Genomic DNA, 21,784 nt, shown 5'->3' on the forward strand with positions numbered 1-21,784 from the left:
GTAAGCTTTCGTACATTTGTAGCGATGCAGAATGCACCATCACGTGTCATGTGAATAACGAGCACTGCGCGCGGTGGTGCATCTGTACCTTGTGTCAGAATGGCGCGGGGCTCGCGCCCTTTAAAGAAGTTTCCAGGTCAACGCTTCCGTTTCCTGTGTACACTTTTCGCCTGTCTGCCAGCCCGAAGCCCTGAGTGCAAGCCCTGGGTCCAAGCCCTGGGTGCAAGCCCTGGGTCCAAGCCCTGGGGACGGCAAACGGGCAGTGTGAGATTGAGGCTGTCCGGATTGCACGCAGCGAGACGCTCGTGCTGGCGTCCTCGGGGAAGCCCGGGACCCACGCGCAGCCCTTACGCGTAGCCACGTGCGTCGTTTGAAGCGCAGTATGAGTTTGGATCTTATTGCTCCTTTCATCCAAACTTATAAGCGCCACTTAAAATTAACATATCTACAAGTCTGGCGCTTGTAAAACAAACCCATGAATGGTGTAGCCGCAAATAATCTGATCAGAGGTACGTATTGAATTTAAAGGAGCAGTTTCGTTCAACTCTTTGAAACGGTCACGTTAACACATTCCTCAGTTAAAGACAAACTATTGTGTCATGAGGAAAACCAGATTTGTTGTTTTAATCCTAAAATAGCCGTGTTTAGGATATTTAGATTAACGCTATTTCAGAAACGACACCACCCAACAAATGCAAAAAAAAAAATTTTTTATTATGCTTCAGAAACAAACCACAAAACATACAGGGAAAATGTACACCTTTAAATTATACACTTTTATAAACAAAATAAAGTCTATCTATATTTACAGCAGCTGGTTTTTCAACAGTAGACCAAATTCTGACTTTGTAAAATCTGGATTTTACAAGTAAGATACAAAGTTCCTATCTGAAAGTTATGTACACAGTTCCAGCATTTTGTTTCTGTGCCAGCTGATGATAGTCCACTCTCTTACTTTAGTTAATTTAGTTTGCATTTCTAAATCATTTCAGCTAAGATGATATTTTAGTTCAACTTTAGATCAGCTAGCAGTCCCACAGCTTGGCTACGATGATGAACAATGAGGTGGAATGATGATTCAAACAGTTACACGCAAACCGCAAACTCGCACTATATACAAACTAAAAGAAAACGGACAGACCTAAGCAATAAGGACACGGTTCACATCTCCGTTCATAAAAGAGGATTTGCATATGTACACTCAGGGAACTTTTTACTCTGATTTGGGCCTAAAATGATTCAGGTGCTTGTGACTAAAAAGTGCATTTTACATGTGTGTTTCGGTATTAACTTTAGCACTGAAGTAGACGGGCTGATGTGAAGTGATAACGGACGTGACTAACGGGCTTGTTCGGGGCACTACCCACTCTCACCAGCAGAGGGCAGAAGGGGCATCAAAAGAGCAAGAGAGTCGGTGACAACTGACGGCGGCACGCGTTTCAAGGAAGGACTCAGCACATTCTAGAGATTCGCTCGGTTTAGATCTCCAACCCTGAAAACCCCTCAGCAGCTAGAACAGACTTTCCAAGCAAGCGTCCAAAGTTCCGAATTTAAAATCATGATTTACTATGCCGAACAAAACCTGGGCAAGTCCAGAAACATCGATTCCCCTTTCCTAAACAGAAAGGCATGTTTATCTTTCAGTGCTCCAAACGTGGAAAGTACCATGGCCCATTCTTAACAGGAACAGGGGAGAACAGTTAAGGCAGGGGAAAGTGGTGGCCATGTTGATGACAATAACGAGGCCTGCAAGTGAAGCGGAGCTTGGCTCTGTGCAGTATATCTTAGCTCAAACACCTCACAGTTCATCCACCTTGTGCTGGGTTTAGACACCCCATTCCAAGCAAACGTTTGCATTTTTTCCCTAATTACTTTAAAATCCTGTCATTCAAATGGAGACTACAGTTTCAGACATTTAAAAGTAGGGTCGTTCATAATCTAACCAACACATTTATTGATGGAGGTCTACAGGCTTCGAGTCAGCTGGACTGCAACTGCCAGAGGCCCAGTGACGTTTCTCTTAACCTACTTCGTGTCAGAAGCTCAGTGGCAGTATTACTAACCTGGTGGCATTGACTTGTAAAATACTTTGTGCATCTGACATCTTAAGGTTTACATGGCACACATGCAAATGTATTCCTTTAATGAAAGTGAATGAGCAACATGTGAGGGTGATGTGATATTATTAAAACCTCTTAAATGAAGGAAAACGTGTGAAGAGCCTGCCACACATGCCAATAAGAGCTTCACAGGACCTCCTAAAAATCTTATTTAACAACTAGCATAATGCACAGTAAAGCCAAACCTCGATGAACCAGGCTGTTGTCCAACTTCCGGACTCCAGCATCCCCAAGGACCTGGTCTTGGCTGCTGGGGTAAGTTGTCTAGGTATAGCAAAGATTCAATCCTCTGTGAACTGACCCTCAACTTCAAAGACCTAAAATCACAAGCCCACCCTCCACCAAACCCCAATAGCGCCCTCCCTCTCTCTCCACCACGTTCTCAGTCAGTGAGGACCACCAACTCGCCCTCACTACGCTCCCCTGCATCGCTCTCCTCTCCCTCGCTGTAGGGCTGCTTGGTGCATGGCCCGTCGGGCTCCTCGGGGCCTCTGCCCTGTGGGGCCTCCAGGGCACGGGGGAGGTAGTGCTCCAGCAGGGCGGGGTGCAGCGGCAGGGCCATGGACACAGGCGTGCTGGGATACTGTCCCTCCACGCTCGGGTAGTGGAGCTTCTGCTCCGACTGGCTGGAAGGGAAAGGGAAAAGAGGTGAGATCCAGACATGCCGCTCACAGTCCGTACGGGCACCTCGATCACATGTGAGGAAAGACAGCGTGGGAGCACCTCGATCACACGTGAGGAAAGACAGCGTGGGAGCACCTCGATCACACGTGAGGAAAGACAGCGTGGGAGCACCTCGATCACATGTGAGGAAAGACAGCGTGGGAGGACCTCAATCACACGTGAGGAAAGACAGCGTGGGAGCACCTCGATCACACGTGACGAAAGATGGGGTGGGAGCACTTCGATCACACGTGAGGAAAGACAGCGTGGGAGCACCTCGATCACACGTGAGGAAAGACAGCATGGTAGCACCTCGATCACACATGACGAAAGACAGCGTGGAAGCACCTTGATCACACATGACGAAAGACAGCGTAGGAGCACCTCAATGACACGTGAGGAAAGACAGCGTGGGAGCACCTCAATCACACATGACGAAAGACAGCGTGGGAGCACCTCAATGACACGTGAGGAAAGACAGCGTGGGAGCACCTCAATGACACGTGAGGAAAGACAGCGTGGGAGCACCTCAATGACACGTGAGGAAAGACAGCGTGGGAGCACCTCAATCACACATGACGAAAGACAGCATGGGAGCACCTCAATCACACGTGAGGAAAGACAGCGTGGGAGCACCTTGATCACACATGTGTGTAGTGTGCTATGTTTATGGGGCATTAGCCTACAGTGTTTCTTCACAGGACACCTCACAGGGCTCTAAAGACACACACACTCTGATGCCTGAACTATTTGATTATTCATTATTCACTTGATTTTATTTCTCACTAATGTACAGTCATGAGCTGCCCACACTAAAACCAGAGATTGACAAAAAAAAACAGTCAATTACTGCCCTGGTATTCAAAATCGTTTCCGAGTTCACTGTAGCATTCATATAAACCCTGAACATCCTGAGCTCGAGCATATAAGAAATATCTAAATGAGTACTAAAGAGGAAGTAGCAATGAGAAACTGCTAGTGTCACCAACCCCCCCCCACTTTTTTTTCCCCTTCTTTTTTAGGTGAGTGTTCACACACACACACACACACACACACACACACGTACGCATGAGGAGCAGACCTAGGGGGGTAGGAGGTGCGCTGCTCCTGTCTGCGACTCCTCATCATGGCCTTGTACTCGCCCACGCGCAGACGCCGGCCCTCCACGATGCAGGTGCGCTTGGGCCGCGGCTTGTACTTGTAGTCGGGGTAGCGCTCCAGATGCTGGCGGCTCAGGCGAGCCTGCTCCTCGTAGTACGGCTGCTTCTCCTGATTGGACATGGCCTTCCAGCGCGAGCCTGCAGAGGGCGGCAGAGACAGATAGGAGCCGGTCAGGCCACTGGGAGGAACAGCTGAGCAGGTGAAAGTGTGCAGGATGCGAAAGTTCAAGGTATAAATACAATTTCAGAAACACGTTTGAAGAAATGGTGCTATAGCAAGTATTCAGGTCGCGCCACCACTCTGACGAGCTTTGCTGCAGCATTTCCGAATGCGTTTCAACACGTAAAAGGGAGGAAAACTAAACGTTCAGCTGTTAATACAACGGCCAGAAAATTACACATTAATACAAACTTTAACGTGCTAGAGTCTAAGAACACCAGCTCTACAAGAACACACTATGTGCTCGCTCTCACACACACACACAGAGAGAGAGAGAGAGAGAGAGAGAGAGAGAGAGAGAGAGAGAGAGAGAGAGAGAGAGAGAGAGAGAAATGCATGCTTTAGGTATCATGCTCATGAAAAATGTGCTTGAGGCTAAGAACAGGGAAGACTGGAACAGGACAGAAAATTCCGAACGGCCCCGTGCTCACTGGGGCTGTGAGTGTAATCAGCGAGGCGGGAGGGTCTGGCAAGTTCCAGCCTCTGCACAATGGAATGGAATGTCAGTGTTCTGTCAGAGGAAGGGGGTGGGCGGCCCTGGGAATCGATTTCCAGGTGGCAGTTCGTGGCCTGGCATGGCCCCACCCCACTCCTAGCCCCGCCCCACCTCTGCACACCCTCCTTGGTGCCAGAGCTGTGGTAGCTGGTGACACACCCAAAAAAAAAAAACTATTTACACTGAGGCTGAGAATCAAAAACCACCAGACAACAATGTGAGGGGGAGAGAGAGAGAGAGAGAGCGCGAGAGAGAGAGCGCGAGAGAGAGCGAGAGAGAGACATATTCTAAAGGTGAAGTACAGTGTGACTGGCTCTTCCTAGGCAGGTAAGATGGAAAGATGGAGATGGCATGTGGCCAAAACAGAAGCAAAGGCCAAAGTCTTCCGGCGACATTCCAGCTCGTCAGTCACGGACGTCCTCACCCAGGATCTTGCTGATGCTGGAGTTGTGCATGTCGGGGAAGGCCTGCAGGATGCGTCTGCGCTCGTCTTTGGCCCACACCATGAAGGCGTTCATGGGTCTCTTGATGTGGCCGGAAGAGGTGGTGCGGCTCTCGCCGTATCCCCCGACCCCGGAGACACCCATCTGCCCTAAGGGAGAAGAGGCAAAGAGAACAGAGTCAGAGCAGAGATTCAAAGAGTCGGAGTGGAGGGTCAGGCCCAGGTGCCTTTTTGTGGCACGCTGATCCTCTGGTCAACAACTCTATGTCCGCTATAAATCCCAGAGTAAATATGACTTAATGCTTCACATGCCAAGGGTTACGAAAGACACACTAATGAGGCTGTGTGGGTGTAACAGAGCACGTGAACACCATAACCCAAAATGCTGTAAGGAGTAACTCGAGTTAAAACAGCAGGTCTGGTCAGCGAGCCAACCGTGTTGAGTAAAAGCAAGGCAGGGGCCCAGGGATAAGCCCCGCACCAGCAAAGACGGCAGGGAGACCTACCCTCCGAGTCGCTACCCAGGTGATCCTCACTGGGCCGTACAGAGAGGCTGTCGTCAGTACGGTCGGTCAGGGCTGGACGCTCAGCTCGCAAGTTCTCCTTGTAGTCTCCCTGCAGACAGGGTGAGAGAATGTCAGAGTGTGTGTGTGTGTGTGTGAGAGAGAGAGAGAATGTGGGTTGCTAAGGGCTCTTGTCACACAACCACACCTTTACTGGATGACAAAGGCCTAAGGAAAATGATTCAAATCTTGCATTGTCAATAACTCACTAGAAAACGGGAGTCTTGTGCATATTTGGCTGATCACAATGTCACATTTTCCTGGAAGCAGAAAAGATGAGGGCTTTGGGACATCCGAGCGGTACCATGCACTAAAAACAGGTTTGGGAGGTGTGCTTAACAGCCTCCATTCATCACAAACAGAGGCCAAATTACTGTCATAGCTTCTTGCGGTTAGAACCGAAAGGCAGCAGAGAAACAGAAGTGTCTTGATAACTGGCTTGGGGCCTTTGGAAATTGCCATGCCAAACAGAGGCGCCGAGTATGGACTAAAAGAAACCATCTGAGCTGTGAGGTCAGGTACAGCTGTTACCTCACGAGCCCAGCACCCTGCCCCCACACTAGTATTTAAATGATAACACGATTAACGCGACCCGGTGTAAGCTTATACGTGACCGTGATCCTGCCCCGCAACCGCCAGGGCAGCCTGTGGCCTGTACTGGACTCTGGTTTTCATGGGAGCGGCATTAACGCATTCCTGTCTTGACGTTTCACTCTTTGAGCGTGAGCGGTGGTGACAAACAGCAAGCTCCAGGTGCCACCGGGGAGCCTTCTCATGCGTGCATGCGTGTGAGAGAGAGAGAGAGAGAGAGAGGGAGAGAGAGAGAGAGAGAGAGAGAGGGAGAGAGAGGGAGAGAGAGAGAGAGGGAGAGAGAGAGGGGGAGAGAGAGAGGGAGAGAGAGAGAGAGAGAGAGAGAGAGAGAGAGAGAGAGAGAGAGAGAGGGAGAGAGAAGGAGAGGGAGAGGGAGAGGGAGAGAGAGAGAGAGGAGAGAGAGAGAGAGAGAGAGAGAGAGAGAGAGAGAGAGAGAGAAAGAGAGAGAGAGAAAGAGAGAGAGAAAGAGAGAGAGAAAGAGAGAGAGAGAGAATGCTTGGAAGCCTCCGACTCACCAGCCTCAGTCCGCCGTCCCGCTCCCGCTCTCGGTCCCGCTCTCGGCTCAGCGGGCCATGGCCTCCACGCAACAGCTGCTGGGCATCACGGATGGCCTGAGTCACCACGTCACCCTCACCCAAGAAGCCTGGGGGGGGAGCGAGCGAGAGAGAGAGCGCGCAAGCAAGAGATAGATCGATTTACACAAGGTCATCTGCCTTTTTCCTCCTCCTGTGCTACGCCCAAGGACTTTGGGTCCCCGTCAGACACACTTGGACAGGAGTCCAGAAGCAGCAAGCTAGTGAAGCCCTCCCGAGGGGAACAGGCCACGGAAGGCCAAGGAGGGGACGGGTTGTGTGGGGTGCTGACAGCTGCATGTGAGGCCACCGGTGCTGGCATGTGGAGCAGTGGCGAAGGGGAGAAGGCCTGTTCCTCCTGGGGCTCAAAAAAGGCTTCGTTACAAGCCCTCCACACAAGCTGAGCCTGCGTCTCAAGGACCGAACACTTAAGCTCAGACACGGACGGCACTCCAATTAACCTCCGTGTTAATATCAGATGAGAAGATATTTTTTTCCCGCCCATGTCTGTCCGGCTCTCTCCCTCCCTCCCTTTTGCTCTCCTTCTCCTTTTCTCTCTCTCTCTCTCTCTCTCTCTCTCTCTCTCTCTCTGTGTTCAACATAAATAGTCATCATCTCTTAAGACAACACAAAGAGTGGAGTTTCAGCAGGCTGACCCCCCTCGCCCGTCTCCAGAACAAGCTTCCTGTGGTACTGAAACAGAAGTCGAAACTCTACTAATAACTTTAAATGTTTGCCTTGAACCAGTCCGGGCAGCTGTATGATTTATAATTCTAAATAAACAGCAACCAGTGTCTCAATCAATATCAACACAGCAATGCAAATACAACACAGTAAAGGGCAGCAAGAGCATACTTAGCACTGCACTTCTGTGGCAGTTTGTACGAAGCCCATGCAGAACCAGGCTTGTGTATGTGTGCGTGTCTCACTCACACACCCAGGCTAAGTGCAGGTCTAGGGGGGCTACGTGGGAGCTCTCTGGGCCTGTAGCTGGATGGTAGCTGGGTGGAGGCCAGTTCCAGGGCCTGGGGGCTGGGGGTCTTGGGCTTGGCTGTAAGGTTGAGTGGCTGAGTGCTGTCCTGGAATACAAAGAAACCCTTCATTACAAAAAATCAATCAAACAATCAATCAATCAATCAATCAATCAATCAATCAAGAGTAGATTTGGTGCTGCAGAAAGAGTGGAAGGAGCAGGACCCTATACCTGTCGAAAGACTGTACCACTGGATCTTTTGATGGGGGTGGAGTGGGGGGTTGGCAGCAGCTGCATGGGATATTCCACTGAAAATGGAGACCATAAGCGCAAATGAATTGAAGTAGGAACGACGGAGCTGCAACGGCAGCCTTAAAAGATACACGTTTACACGTCACGGGAAGTAAACTGCGCAAAATAACATTTCAGACTCCCTTTAAGTAAACAAGCAAGCAGTTTCCGGAAGGCACAGAGGAAGCGGCGCGTAAAAACAAAACAAAAAAAACAACAACTTAAGAACGTCGGCCTTGAGTTTTTTTTGCGCCAATGTCCCGGGCACACGGAGGGAGCAGATCAGCTCCCCTGTCCGTCGCCCAGGCCAGTAAAACACGGCTCCTCCGAGCACACCGCACCGACCGGCTGCTTCGCGCAGCCCGTTCCGCTCTCGCTTCCCTGCCGACAACTTTAGTAGCAATACGGATATGCCATTAATCGAGCGCACGAATCCGTGGCACTCCGTTTTCTTCTCTTGTCTTTTACTTGGCAAAACATTCCGTACTGTTCAGGCGGGTCTGTGGACTTGACAATGGACGTGGGGATGAGAGCGCGTGGTCCACGGATGAACGCGCACTCCATCTGAAAAGACAACCCTGAGCCGCGTGCGTGCCTGCGCCGAGGAGCAACTCAACTCGCGCGACCTCTCGCCGAGTTTGCATAACAGGGACAAAACGCTGAAGAATTAGTCCTCACAATGCGCACTTTTATTAAAAACACAGATATATAAATAAACAAAAATCAGACCTTGAGATGAACACAACGAAGGGATTGGAGAAAGCGGAATCAAAAACGCAGACGCCCTAAGGTCATAAATCCAGAACTGCGTTTTTTCGTCTTGTTCACAAATCAAACGCCCGCAAAAGACCTGGGTGTCATTTTTCTTTTTCTGCGCATTGCGACACTTTAACAAAACACGCAAATCACAGCCAGTAACCTTTGCTCACAAGACACCGTGCAAACAAGAACTGTAAAAGCATGGAGACTGTTAACAGCTGAAGTCAATCGCTGGGATCTTTTCAACAGAAAGCTGATAAATGGGAGGAGAGGAGGCCGCCGAACTCGGCGAGGCAGTGAAGGACTTCTCCGTGTGAACAGACTCAGCTTGGGAACAAAACGCTACTATTTACGTAGTGATGTGGAGAAAGAAAGAAAAGAAAAATAAAAACAAATGAAAGAAAGAAAAAAGTAATAACCAAAAACATTTTAGAAGAGATGATTATATTATGTAATATAATAAATATTATATTACATTGGACTACGCAAACATATTTTGTGTGGATCATAGCCAGCGGTGCACAGACGGCTGACATCACGCTGTAGAGAGACAGTGGGCATGTGCTGTCAGACATGCCCCCTTTGGCAGGGCCCAGCTGAGTGAAGGCGGAGCCCTGCTCTCAGAAACTCACCTGGCTTGCAGGGGATAGGCTGAAGGGGCAGCCCCATCTGTGCATCCGAGGACACCGGCATTGGCTGAGTGTTGGGGTGGAAGGCGGGGATCATCACATAAGGCAAATTTACCTGCTGAGGCAAGGGTCAAAGGGCACAGGGTCACCACAGGTCCTCTCAGCAGGCCAATAAGGTGAAAGCATTCCCCTTACTCTTAAGGGGGTGGAGCTTCTGTACTCCACCACTATACTGTAATACTTCACTCTCCCATTGATAGACAAATGTTCAAGAACAGGATCCATCAGCGAGTTATTTTTGAAGAGTTTACAGCATGTTGAGCAAACACACAAATCACAGGATGATTAAATTTTACTTTAACTGATTAAGTAAAATGAAGTGCAATTTTTTTGGACACAATGGCTATCTGGAAATTCACTCACAAACTTTTATTTGATACAATTAAGTTTTACTTTTGCTGAGTGGGAGACCTCCAACATGCTGACTGAGGTGCACTTTTGACCAGATCGACATCACACTGAGCTACGTGACCTTTGACCCCAGTGCAGGGCCTCACCTGGATCTGCTGCTGCAGGAGGTTGATCTTATGCTGCTGCTGGATCAGCTGCTGCTGTTGCTTCGCGATCTGAAACACACACACGCACGCACACACACACACACACACATTTCAGTAAAATGCTTCCTTCGACCCTGCTTACCCCATATGGGTTACTAGCTGAAGGTGTTTAAAACCTCCAAGTCCCACAGAAAGTTATTACACTAAAACAAACCTGTTGCCAGATAACTCACTGTTTATAATAGTTACCACAGTTAACTGTAGTTTACCATAGAGTAGTAATAAACCTCTGGCCTACAGACAGGATGGAGAGGCAGGTTGTTTTACAGATTTACAAACGATTTAGCATCATTAATGCTGCACATACAAGCAACGGTGTGTGTAGCACTGCTGGCTGTTGTAAAGGAAAAGAGAGACAGTGGGTTTCTAAACACTACAGGACTTGGTTCACTTCTCAGCGTGTAAACAGTGCTTCCGTTTTGAAGCATCAGCATAACGCAGTCATATGCAGAGCGAAGCGGGAACCACGGAGACCGAGGTGCGAGATATGCGCCTCCCCTGTACCCCACCTACCTGCTCCTGTTGTTGCCGGGCCAACTCCATCTGTTGCTGCTGCTTCTCCAGGAGCAGGGCGGCCATGTTCCTTTGCTCCGAGTGCGCTCCCAGGAGCTGCTCTCGCAGTCCGGACAGCTGATTAATCATGAGCAAGAGCTGCAACTCCTTCTCAGCGAGGCTCTCCGGAGTGCCTGCACACACACACACACACACACACACACGTGGTCAGTCAAAGGAGCTGATTCAAGTGGCAGATGAACAATACCAAATAAAAGTCATGAATGGGTAATTGGTGAATCACAAATGCAGAACACATATACACACACACACACACACACACACACAACTGAATTGTTTCTCTCAGAGTTGTCTATTCTGTTCCAGTCTAGTGCTATGACATGCCAGCACATGCCAACATGGCTCCCACCATGTGGATCTGAAGTGTTTTGGTTCACCTTTCACATTGGCAGTGCCTTGGAATCCCTTCCCAAACAGCTTCTCTCTCCAGTCAGCGTTCAGGAGCTTCTCGATGGTGGGCAGAACTACCCAAACAGGTGGGAAAACACGAGTCGTTAGATGTGGGCTGAAGTTTGCTAAAAACTTGACAGTCCTGTGGTATGTAGGGACTTGCGAAGAACGCCACAGCCTTCAGCTTAACCCGCCGTCAGCAAATGAGCCAAGCGAGTGAATACAACAATTCAATGACTGTTTTCGGTGACAATTCAGGAAAGAGTAGAAATAAAAAGTGGAGTCAAGTGTTTTGAGCGTCTTGCTTCCAAGATGGTGACCTTCAAACATCTGCAGAGAGCTTTGCAAATATGGAACGAGTGAAAATCCAGACAGTTTTATTTTTCATTTAGATTGAACCTGCCACTCTCAACCTGAGGCAGTGGTACAAACAAACCACTTGAATCTATAAGTGCCTTGGTGCTATAAGAGACAACGTGCATCCATTATAACCCCAAACGTCTCTCAAAATAATCACTTGTTCAGGAGCTGGCCATGGCTCATTCCAGCTAGAACAACGGAAGTTTGGATCTGCGTTACAAGACTACTTTTTCACTCTGTGTCGACGCTCACCTTCACTGACGCTGGCCAGGGCTTCAGGCCTGTCCTGGCTGACGGGACTGAGGGTGCGAGAGTGTTCTTTGCTGGGAGAGTTAGCCTGTGTGAGAGGGACACCAGAGACCATGAGGAAGCAGCCTGGACTTCTCCATTACGACAACACCAGCGAGGCACATGGAAAGGCTATGTTTGGTACACCATATTTACATTTACACTGTACTGTAAGCGCAATATGGGCAAGTATGTGTTGTTTATAACGAAGCTGCAAACAAACAGTGTTAGCTAGTTAGCTAAGCTTTTAACTGTCACAATTCTATTTATTCACATGATACTACAGTAGATATAATGAGTTTGATAACTAGGGCTGTACATCTTGTAATGTTCAATGATGTTTATAAACCCACGTTCCCTGAAGCTGAGAGCTTTACCGAGGAGGACTGGGAGTTAAGGGCCGTTGACTTCTCCAAGTCCCGTCGTTCAGCCGGTGGCTGCGCTGACCAATCACCCGAGGGTGAGGTCTGCAGGGACTCGCAATCCCTGGCTCTACCACCATCTCCAGACTCCTCCTCTTCCAGCTTGACGCCGACGCCCACCATGGTCACATTATCGCTGGCCTGGGGATGTAGCACAGGAGGGCTGGGCTCACACATTCTGTGAAAGCAACCACATCGAGTCCACCATTTAGAACAGTCAACGAGCCAGAACAGGTGAGCTGCTGCAGTGTTAGTGTGCACTCCGCAGAAACGGCACACAGAACGTCAGAAAACATTTTCCGTCAGCATGAGAAACGCGTAACGTGGCGCTGCACTGTGGCACTGCGGCTAGCTGAGAGGACGATTTGCATGTGTAACAGAGGACCATTGTGAGAGGCAGACACAGACCACCCCATTCAATTGCTTTTCAACAAAGTCCAGAATAAGGTAGCACTTCTTCAGGAAATCCAGTGCTCCAGAGCATGTGAGGCTAGAAGAAGAGTGTGTGTGTGTGTGTGTGTGTGTGTGTGCGCACGCACGCACACTTCTCAAGGACTCAAGTCTATCAACACAGTGGCAGAAGACAGATGGAAGACCCGAGCTCCAAGAACTGGTCTCAAGTAGCAAGCCAAGCCCCCCAGCGCTGAAGGACGGCGGGGGGAGAGATGTTTAAAAGTGGCTCAACTCACCAACAGCCTGCCTGCCCCTCCCTTTCTACAGGCACGGGAAGAAAAGATGGAAAGGAGAGACAGCAAAATGCACATAATGTTTAATGAACACACACACACGCACGCTCACACACGCACACACACACACACACACTCACACTCTCACACACACTCACACACACTCACACTCACACACACACTCACACACACACACACACACACTCACACACACACACACACACACTCACACACACTCACACACACACACACACACGCACACGCACACGCACACTCGCACACTCGCACTCACACACTCGCACTCACACACGCACGCTCACACGCACGCTCACACGCACGCTCACACGCACGCTCACACGCACGCTCACGCATGCTCACACACTCACACACACTCACACACACTCACACACTCACACACTCACACACACACACACACACACACACACACACACACACACACACACACACACTCACATCTATTGTTGTATAGAAAGAACAAAGGAAGCTTGAACAATAGGAGGCCCCGGGACAAAAGAAGCAGGTAACAGCTGTAATGTGCCAGTGGGTTGTGGTGAGGAAAAAATAAATGCTTTTTTTAAAACGCGGAAGACTTGCTGAGCTGCCAAGGGCACAATGACTCCAGTTCCTCCAGTACGAAAACAAGCTATGCACCCGCTGTCCAGTCTTGTTCAGTGGGGAAACCTGGAAGTGCGGTAGCGGCGCACGTGTCAGTGGTCCGTGCGTGAACGGCAGAAGGGCTCAGGGGACAGACCATCCAACCCGGGCCAGCACGCTCCCTCCACATCTCTCGCCAGCATCCCGTACGTGAAAATAATGCTGTAGCTCTTCAGTTCAATTTCATTAAAACACCAACACAAACACAACAAGACTCCAACAAGGTCACCAGGAGAGACCTTGTGAGACCCACACGCCCCCACCAAACACTTCTGAAGAGCACTTGGATGTATCTTTGAGCTAAACGCCCCCCCGCCCCCCGGGTCTGTAGAGAGAATTGGATACATGGAGGCACAAGCACTAAGCTGCCAAAGCTATTCCTAGTTCTTCAAGTCCTGGGTGCTCCGGCACATCAGCAGGTGCAGGGGAGGGTGGGACTTAGCGGTTGTTTCCAAGTACACTTGCAGCTAAAGTAGCACGCAGGATTTTTTTTTGGGGGGGGGGGGCTTTTGGAGAAGAGCAATGAAGTTGGAACAATGAAGCTGGAATTGAAATCGAGCATGAGTGCGATACTGCAGATAATGTTCTTCTCAAGGTCCACACTCAACAGACACTGCCTGAAGAGCAAAGCAGTACTAGCAACAGGTGCTGGGTATGCTTCCAAGTCCCTGAGATAAGATTGACAAGGGCTCGATTGACAGTTATTTAGATTAAAGTGGGGGGGGGGGGGGTCGACCACCCACAGATCTAACCATGAAGAAAGCTTTGTTATAAAATGTATATGTTTCGGTGCAGTGGATTTTTATTGAATATTTTATTAAATCCTAAAGCAAAACAAGATCAATCTAAACTCCTCACAAAAAGGTTAATAAATAATAATAATTTATATAGCAACTCTCAAATCCAATTCTTATTAATATTAATAATAATAATAATATAATAATAATATTATTATTATTATTAGCAGTAGTAATGGTAATCAAAAGGACTACAGATAATGAAACATCGAACCAACAACAAACAAAATACCTCATAAAATGAGGAAATCTTAAGGAAAATTAGCGCTAGTACCCACAAGCATTAGTTAGAAGATTAAATAAAATATTTATGACTTAAATTTGGAGTGACTTAAGTCTCACGCACCATGACGGAGTACATGAAGTTAATCGTTAAATTGAAAAAGGAAACTGCAGAACTAGGTAGCTGTGAACATCAGGCAGATTACAGAGACTGGTTTTAATTTGTCTTACCTGTTGTTTGGGTGAGGAGCCATTTCTGTTTTATACGCGCGATGGGTGCGAGAATGCACGGGAGCTGCGCTTTGTGAATTGAGATAACATCAGACTCAGAGAGAGAGAGAGTGTGTGTGTGTGTGTGTGTGTGTGTGTGTGTGTGTCTCGTTCAGCTGAAGCGCCTCTGAAACCGAACGCTTCCCACGGCCAAGAGGCGCGCGCGAGAACACCTCAAGTTGCCCAACAAGCTGTAACGCGCTCGTGAGCATTCTGCCCCCGGCGCCTCCGATGCAAATGTCGCATTTGCTTTCCCCTCTGTGCTTTATTTCCTGATTATAGCAAGTTTAGTTTTCAAACACAGTCAAAGAGTCCACACAACAACTTGAGACGTGCCAAGAACGCGGCGAGCGAACGCCCGAACTTTCTAAGTTGCCTAAAGTGATTATTAGACAAACGGAGCACGTGTAACGACACGAATAGCGCAAGACCTGTTGGAACCTGCAGCGCAAGCAAGACCGTCGGTTTTCTTTTTCGCCAATACTGGGCCAAAGCAATCCTGACATGTCGCCTACAGCAAATAATACGGCTCCTTGACTAACAATTAGGCACGTTAGAAATGGAAATACCGGCGTAAAAAGCCAACACCGGAGTACAAACAATGCGCTCTCGTGTGTTTGGAGTAGGGATCCCCTCAGATGATGGGACAATGGACCGACAGAGCCAAGCGCACGCACTCTTGAGCTCATGCAGAGCCAAACCCGAGCCCATCAGCTGGTGGGAGCAACAGCCAGTTCCCGACTCCATGTGCACCGTGCTATACGCTCGGAGAGGCCAAACGCCAGCCAGCAGCCTCAACGGGTGCAGCGTCTGGGCGCACAGACATCGAGTGTCCGTGGCGCGCCCTCGTCGCCCGTGACTTGTCACTTGGTTGCAGCTGTCTTTGCCGGATCGGGAAAGAGGTGAGACGTGTCGTGCCGTAATCGGGCCCCAGACTACCCCACCCCACCCTCGGCGACCTCCTCGGAATGAAGGCATGACTCGACTTTGTGTTTCGCGCCTGGCCTCTGCAACTCACCCTGCTTTTACCGTCTGTCTCACGCGACGTCCTGCTGCGGGACTGAGCCGCACGAGTGTGCCTTTAAGCACAGCAAACAGTGGCATTTGCATGAAGTGTTCTGCTGCTGCAACTCCCTCATGAATGTTATTTACAGATAGTTATCAAGTGTAATAATACAAATCGTGCAAGTGTCATTTGCAAGAATACTGTACGAATAGCTGCTTTAAAGCCCGTTCTACATTAATACAAATGTTTTTGTTTTTTTTCCCCTCTGCCGTGGTTGATATTTTGAACTAGATCATTTGTTTGTTATAAAACTCTTCAAGATATCAGTCACTTGCAGTCTGTTTACAAATATCAACTGTAGTTTACATTTTTATTAAAAGTTTCCTGACTCTAAATATCAAGCCACTTTAAAGTGTTTGCAATTCTTTTACTGTGTATGCAGAATGGTGTTTTTACAATGTTCGGTAAAAAGGTGTGTTCAGTGCAGGCAAGCTTGCTTTTAGAGTTTGTTCTGCATAAGTATTTATGCTGTTTATGTAAGCATTTAAAATGTTTTAATGGGGAAAAAATTGGGGAAAAACATCTTCCTGCTTATTTAAGCAAATTTTCTTTAAGCCTCTTTAACAAATAAAATGTAAATGTTTATGAATAATCACAACAGCGGTTCACCCAGTGACCTTAAAATAACACGAGCAAGGCCGCGCGGCCCAGAGTCGTAACATCAGTCACGTACAGGGGTGCTCATCCTTGTCCAGCATCTCATGCAAAAATATAACGCAAACCAAAGATGTCTCCGAGGTATTTACCCGATTTCAGAGCAAACATGAAATATTGGGCGGGTCCATCTCATCTCTAATGGAAGTGATCTCCAGGCATGCGAGAATGCAGAAGCACACACGTCCATGGCGGAAGGAGGAAACCAGCCCGCGGTCAAATAACACCGGGCTGAACACAATGGGGCAGAAAAGGGTCGGGTCCAGGTTAGGGTATAATGGCTCTTTTCTGTGGATTCCCCCCCCCCCCCCCCCAGCAGGGGCAGCCCCATGCGCTACCCCGTCTTCCATGTTTTGAATAAAGGAAGGAAAAAAAAACAAATGCAAATCAACAACAAGGATTTGAGGGGGAGACAAAACCCAAAGACGGTCGACCTTGTGTGGAAAGATCGACGCATTCTGCCATCACTGCTGCAGTTTTATTACCAAGGAGAGTTACGACTTCTGTCACAAAAATCAATAAATCGATTAGTAAACAAAAATTCAGTAAAACAGAATTGCCTATACATGCAGGTCTAGGTGTGAACCCAACTACAAACGCTACTAATCAGACTTCAGGCCCTTTGTGCAGAACAACAAAAATTGTAATTAGCAGGTACACCCCCCCACCCCCCAGCTCCCAGTCTCAATTCAGACGTCCACATTTGATCGGCAAACAAAGGCCCGACCAGATCTTCAGGTTAGTTTTTTCTTTTCAGACCTCCTAAATAAGATGTCTAAAAAGTACGATGACACGCAACAAAATAAGGGGTGGGGGTCCTTTCTCTCTCCTCCTCGCGCTTTTCAGAAAGGCGAGGTTAAAAAGCAGACGCTTTCATCCTGTCTCTCTGGCCTGAAACAGTCCAGTTATTGTGCCGCCAAGCGAAAGGGTAGCGTGGCATTTATCTGAGACACAAGGGGTGGGGGGGGGGGTGGAGTGAATCAGGGGAAGGCACAAACACAGTCCGAATAAAGAAACAGAACAAGAGAAGGGAATAAAGGATGTTTGTGAAGAGCCTCTTTTTTTTTTTTTTTTTTTTTGCATGAAAAGAGGCTGACAAAACTAGCCCTGCACACCGCTACAAACCTTCAGGCAGTGCAGAGGAAAGGGAACCGATATTAAAAAAAAAAAATGTCCTCTTTCTCCCTACCAGACACACTTCTATATCCAATCCTGCATTAGATGCATTTTCTGCATTGTGTCAGGAGAGTGCGTGTGCACGGCGTACCCGAGAGCCGTGCCAGACCAGAACATCAACACTGCTGGCGTCACGATGCTTTACTCTTTGCTAGTGTATCCTTGAACTGCAGGATAAACAGAGATCTTTAAGACGAGAGAGCTGTGCATCTGCGGGGTTGCCATGGAGACCAGGCCATCCTCTTTTGTGTGGCGGGGAGCACAACAGGTAATTCTAAGCAACTGCGGGTCCCAGTATTGAACCTGCATGATGTACAACAGGCTTGTTGGGGGTGTGTAGTAGGTACAGGATAAGATCATGGTGTGTTCCAACTTAACAACAACAACTGCAGAAACCCTGAAATAGGAGGATATACAGAGCACGGAGAGGCTGCCACTGAGACCGCCACTCAACCACGCCAGATGCTAGATGAAGGATAAACTGCTGCGCTCGATGCATTCGAACTGATTTTATAAGTTTTATTTATCAGCACTAGCTGAGACGTATAAAATAGGAGTTTGAGTATGCCAATATTTGGTATAAATGCTTTCTAAGAAGTAGTCACAAAATTTATTTATCCCAAGATCTTTGTGTCACAGGAAAACACCATGGTAACTGTCGGGCTTGCAGAATGTGTCACAATCTGTAACAAACATGTAAGTTGCATGAACCTCAAATGTCCAGACTTTGCTCGCTGGTTAGAACAAAGCCCAGTAAAGATCCATTTTTTCCCCCCTTTCATGCCCGGAGGAAGAAAAAGACAAACCCTTCACCTTTCAGGACATCCGGAGAGCCGGCAGCTCCCCCCACCCGGCCGTCCAGAGCGCCGCGGCCTGGTGGAGCACGTGTTCCCGCCTGCCACAAACAGGATACACACTCTCTGCAAGTCTGGACAGGGAGGCCCACAGCACAGAAAAAAAACGGACTGACTGCAGAGGAGGAATCAGCGTCATTAAAGGAGATTCAACAGCACTGAGAGGAAAAGAGAAACAGACGATGAGAGGAGCAGAAAAAAAGGAGAGGTGAGGGTGGTTTCGCCGTGGCAACGGCACAAACGCCTTACGCAACTGCTGACAACAGCAATCAATATTGATACCAATTACAAAATTTACATATTAAAAATTAAATAAAGCAACTTGTTGCTGACACCTGCCATTCCTCTAGAGGTTTTCAATGGGACTAAGAACTGAACGAACAAAAAAAATACATTCAAGTGAGGAAGCGTGTTAGTGGTGTGAAGCTGAGCTTTACTGACGGCCCAACTGCAAGGAACAGACGTACACGCAGCAGTCCAGGCGGACGTCAGCGCGCCAGGGACAGACAGGTCAAGAGAAAAGGGTGGAAAGCAGACATCTAACGTCAAACGCAAGACGGTGCTATTCTGAGAGTGAATGCTGAGGGAAAAAAATGGGTGATTGGAAAAAATAAAATTTCTGAGAACGAATGTAGTGTTGGCACATTATGACCACATCAGTGAAGAAAAGGAGCTGGTGTGAGAGCATCTCTGCTAATGCTCCCCCATGTCACTTTCTCTCACACACACACACACACACACACACACACACACACACACACACACACTTCCTGAATTTGAACATTTTGCCGCACCCCTGTACAATAACTTCTAAATTGGTACAGATGTTATCTAAATTTAGTACTGCTAAAAAAAATTGTTTTAAAAAGGTACCACGTAAAATACCAGCTATAAGTCATTAGGCTTGCCACTTCTTAAAGACCCATTAACTCAGTCAGTCTTGTAATCAGTAGCTACTCCACCAACTCTGTCATAAGATTCGTGCCACTAGGCCAGTCTCCCAGTTTAAGCCTTGACAAAAAAGAATTTTCAATAAATCTACCACTGGCACTTCAATTTAATGCAGAACTAGGCTTGAACTAATTCAGTCGAAGATTAAAAAACTGTCCTATTATATTTTAAGCACTGCCTCCAAACTTTATTCCAGGTTTCAAGAGGTAACTAAACATCTGTAGCAATCGTGTCCGACCTGTGTCCCCAGATCCATTTAAATATAAAGCTGATGTTTAAAGCCATGCTAATTAAATCCCCACTATGTAAAAAAAAAAAAAAAAAAAAAAAAAAATTTGATGTGTTTGCAGATTCCTATCAGCGGTGATACAGACCTCCAGGAAAGCAAAGTTTCAGCCTACACTACATTCTCCGATGAATTTTCACCCTCTCACTAATGACTGCATGCTTCAATCACAGTGTCAGATGAGTCAGATGGGGCTGTCGACAAAGCAACTAAACCAGTTATTTCTTATTCACCAAGAACGCTGATAACAAGCCAATGCGGCACAGTCAAGCACATGAACTGGCACTCTTTAAGAATCTAATTGATATAATTAAATAAATATTTAATAATATGATCAGATATCAGCCATCCAGATGTTTCACTGAAATACTGAAACGCAGCTCCCTCACGGTCTGTCTCTGGGTCATAATTTCAATCGGATATCAATATCTCCGTCTTTGGGCTATTTGAACCAGATTATGGGGGGGGCTAGCAAGTTATCACAGTGTACCAACAGTCGCTGTGTTCTCACAGGCAATAGAGGGGCACATGCAAATTCGCAGGGTGATATTTCCATGCTGCATTCTTGCTGAGTGAATGCCCTTGCTGTACTAAAAAGAACTGTTGTTAATTATTCAAGTTTGTGAGCTGAATGAATACACAAACAACCTTCTTATAATGAACTAAAATGAAGTCCAAACAAATCTGTCCTTGATATTTGCACCAACACCACTATCAATCTAAACTTGCGACGTCGGCCTTTCAGTATCTTATCTTTTCTGACACTACCAGGCATTGTGCAGACTTTTGAGAGATGAGAACGCATATATGTCTGCATTTGTGATCTCGTACCAAACACCACTCCTGGTCGTAGTTCATCTCACTGATGATAGAGAAGCAGGAATTGAGTCATCCAATTAATCAGTGCAATTAATCACTGTAAAACCATAAAGGAAAAGCTAAAGTATAACTGTCCTCCTGAAATTATGTAAATGAAGAGAATTCACACTGTTGTATATTTTATAAAATAATGTAACATTTAATGGATGTGACCTTTATTAACCAACAAATCAGCTATTAATTTAATTGTTTTTTGGATTTCCTGTTTTTACGTTCTTCTCAAAAACTCCATAATGCCATGAATATGCTGTGTGCTATCAAACTATTTGGTTTTCCTGTTGAGCAGCGAGCAGTCGCGGAACACACCCAAACCAAAAAGGTCCTTCAAAGTCATGCTAGAGCTTGCAGGCTGGGTTTTTTTCTCCCCTGAACATCACCATCACCTCTGTACAGCTAAATAAGCCAGAAAGCAAGGGGCATGGCAGGAGAGAAACCCTGAGTAAATTGACTAGCTTGGCCTCTCCTTATTTGTACTAAAACCTGTTTGACAGTTGCAAGTGGAAGCCGTAATTCAAAGGGATCGGTTTCCTTTCATTATAGTTCAGGCAGATTTACAGGTTTTAGTAAATACTACACAGTGTGAACATACCCATGCGCACCACCCGGTACCGTACAGAGTAAACTCAGCAGAAGTTATGGTTGTGAGGCTCAATTATGAACATGCTGTAGAGGAAAATTAAAAATTTGCAAGTGCATAAAATGACAAAAAATATTTTACCATTTTTCAGCCACCTGAGCCTACAATTTGCATGAATATAATTGGAAATTTGCCACAATTTTCTTTGTCGTGACTATCAGGGCTGTTCGTCGCCCGTCTGCTGCATGGGGAACACTTAATAATACAAAGTACTGCTGATTAAATTTAAAGTACAAAACTTCCAAACAGGTGCCCATACTGAACTAAATTACAGTCTGGGAACATTTAGAAAACTGTTCCTGCTGTCTACGCACAGCCATTGTTCTCCCCAAAATAAAGTACTTTAGCATCCTGACCTTTAAAAAAAAACATTTTTTTTAAAAGCTTGTAGAAACATAAAAACAATGTGGCAAGTGTTACAAGGCAAATATGGTCAAAGCCTGCAAGTGAACTCAAAAGAGCCATCAGCTTACCTAATACAGACACCTTTCTGCTGACAGAG

General features: G+C 47.2%; 1 protein-coding gene across 2 annotated transcripts; it reads right to left on the bottom strand.

Moving 5' to 3' along the window:
- Positions 1 to 693: 693 nt before the first annotated feature.
- Positions 694 to 14,911, bottom strand: sox13 (SRY-box transcription factor 13). Of its 2 annotated transcripts, none has more exons than XM_035520528.2 (14): positions 14,741 to 14,911; positions 12,085 to 12,307; positions 11,672 to 11,756; positions 11,047 to 11,133; positions 10,610 to 10,782; positions 10,037 to 10,105; positions 9,483 to 9,594; positions 8,032 to 8,108; positions 7,765 to 7,906; positions 6,771 to 6,898; positions 5,608 to 5,716; positions 5,084 to 5,251; positions 3,865 to 4,081; positions 694 to 2,746 (listed from the first exon to the last, which is right to left on the bottom strand). In XM_035520528.2, the coding sequence occupies exons 1-14, from the start codon at positions 14,761 to 14,763 to the stop codon at positions 2,503 to 2,505; spliced, it is 1,857 nt and encodes a 618-aa protein (XP_035376421.1). In that variant the 5' UTR covers positions 14,764 to 14,911; the 3' UTR covers positions 694 to 2,502. The 2 variants fall into 2 exon arrangements, with proteins under 2 accessions (XP_035376421.1, XP_035376420.1); XM_035520527.2 differs by having other exon boundaries at positions 9,483 to 9,597.
- Positions 14,912 to 21,784: the final 6,873 nt, after the last annotated feature.

This window comes from Electrophorus electricus, chromosome 22 (genome assembly GCF_041902795.1).
Source record: "Electrophorus electricus isolate QZ-2024a chromosome 22, ASM4190279v1, whole genome shotgun sequence".
NCBI lineage: Eukaryota > Metazoa > Chordata > Actinopteri > Gymnotiformes > Gymnotidae > Electrophorus > Electrophorus electricus.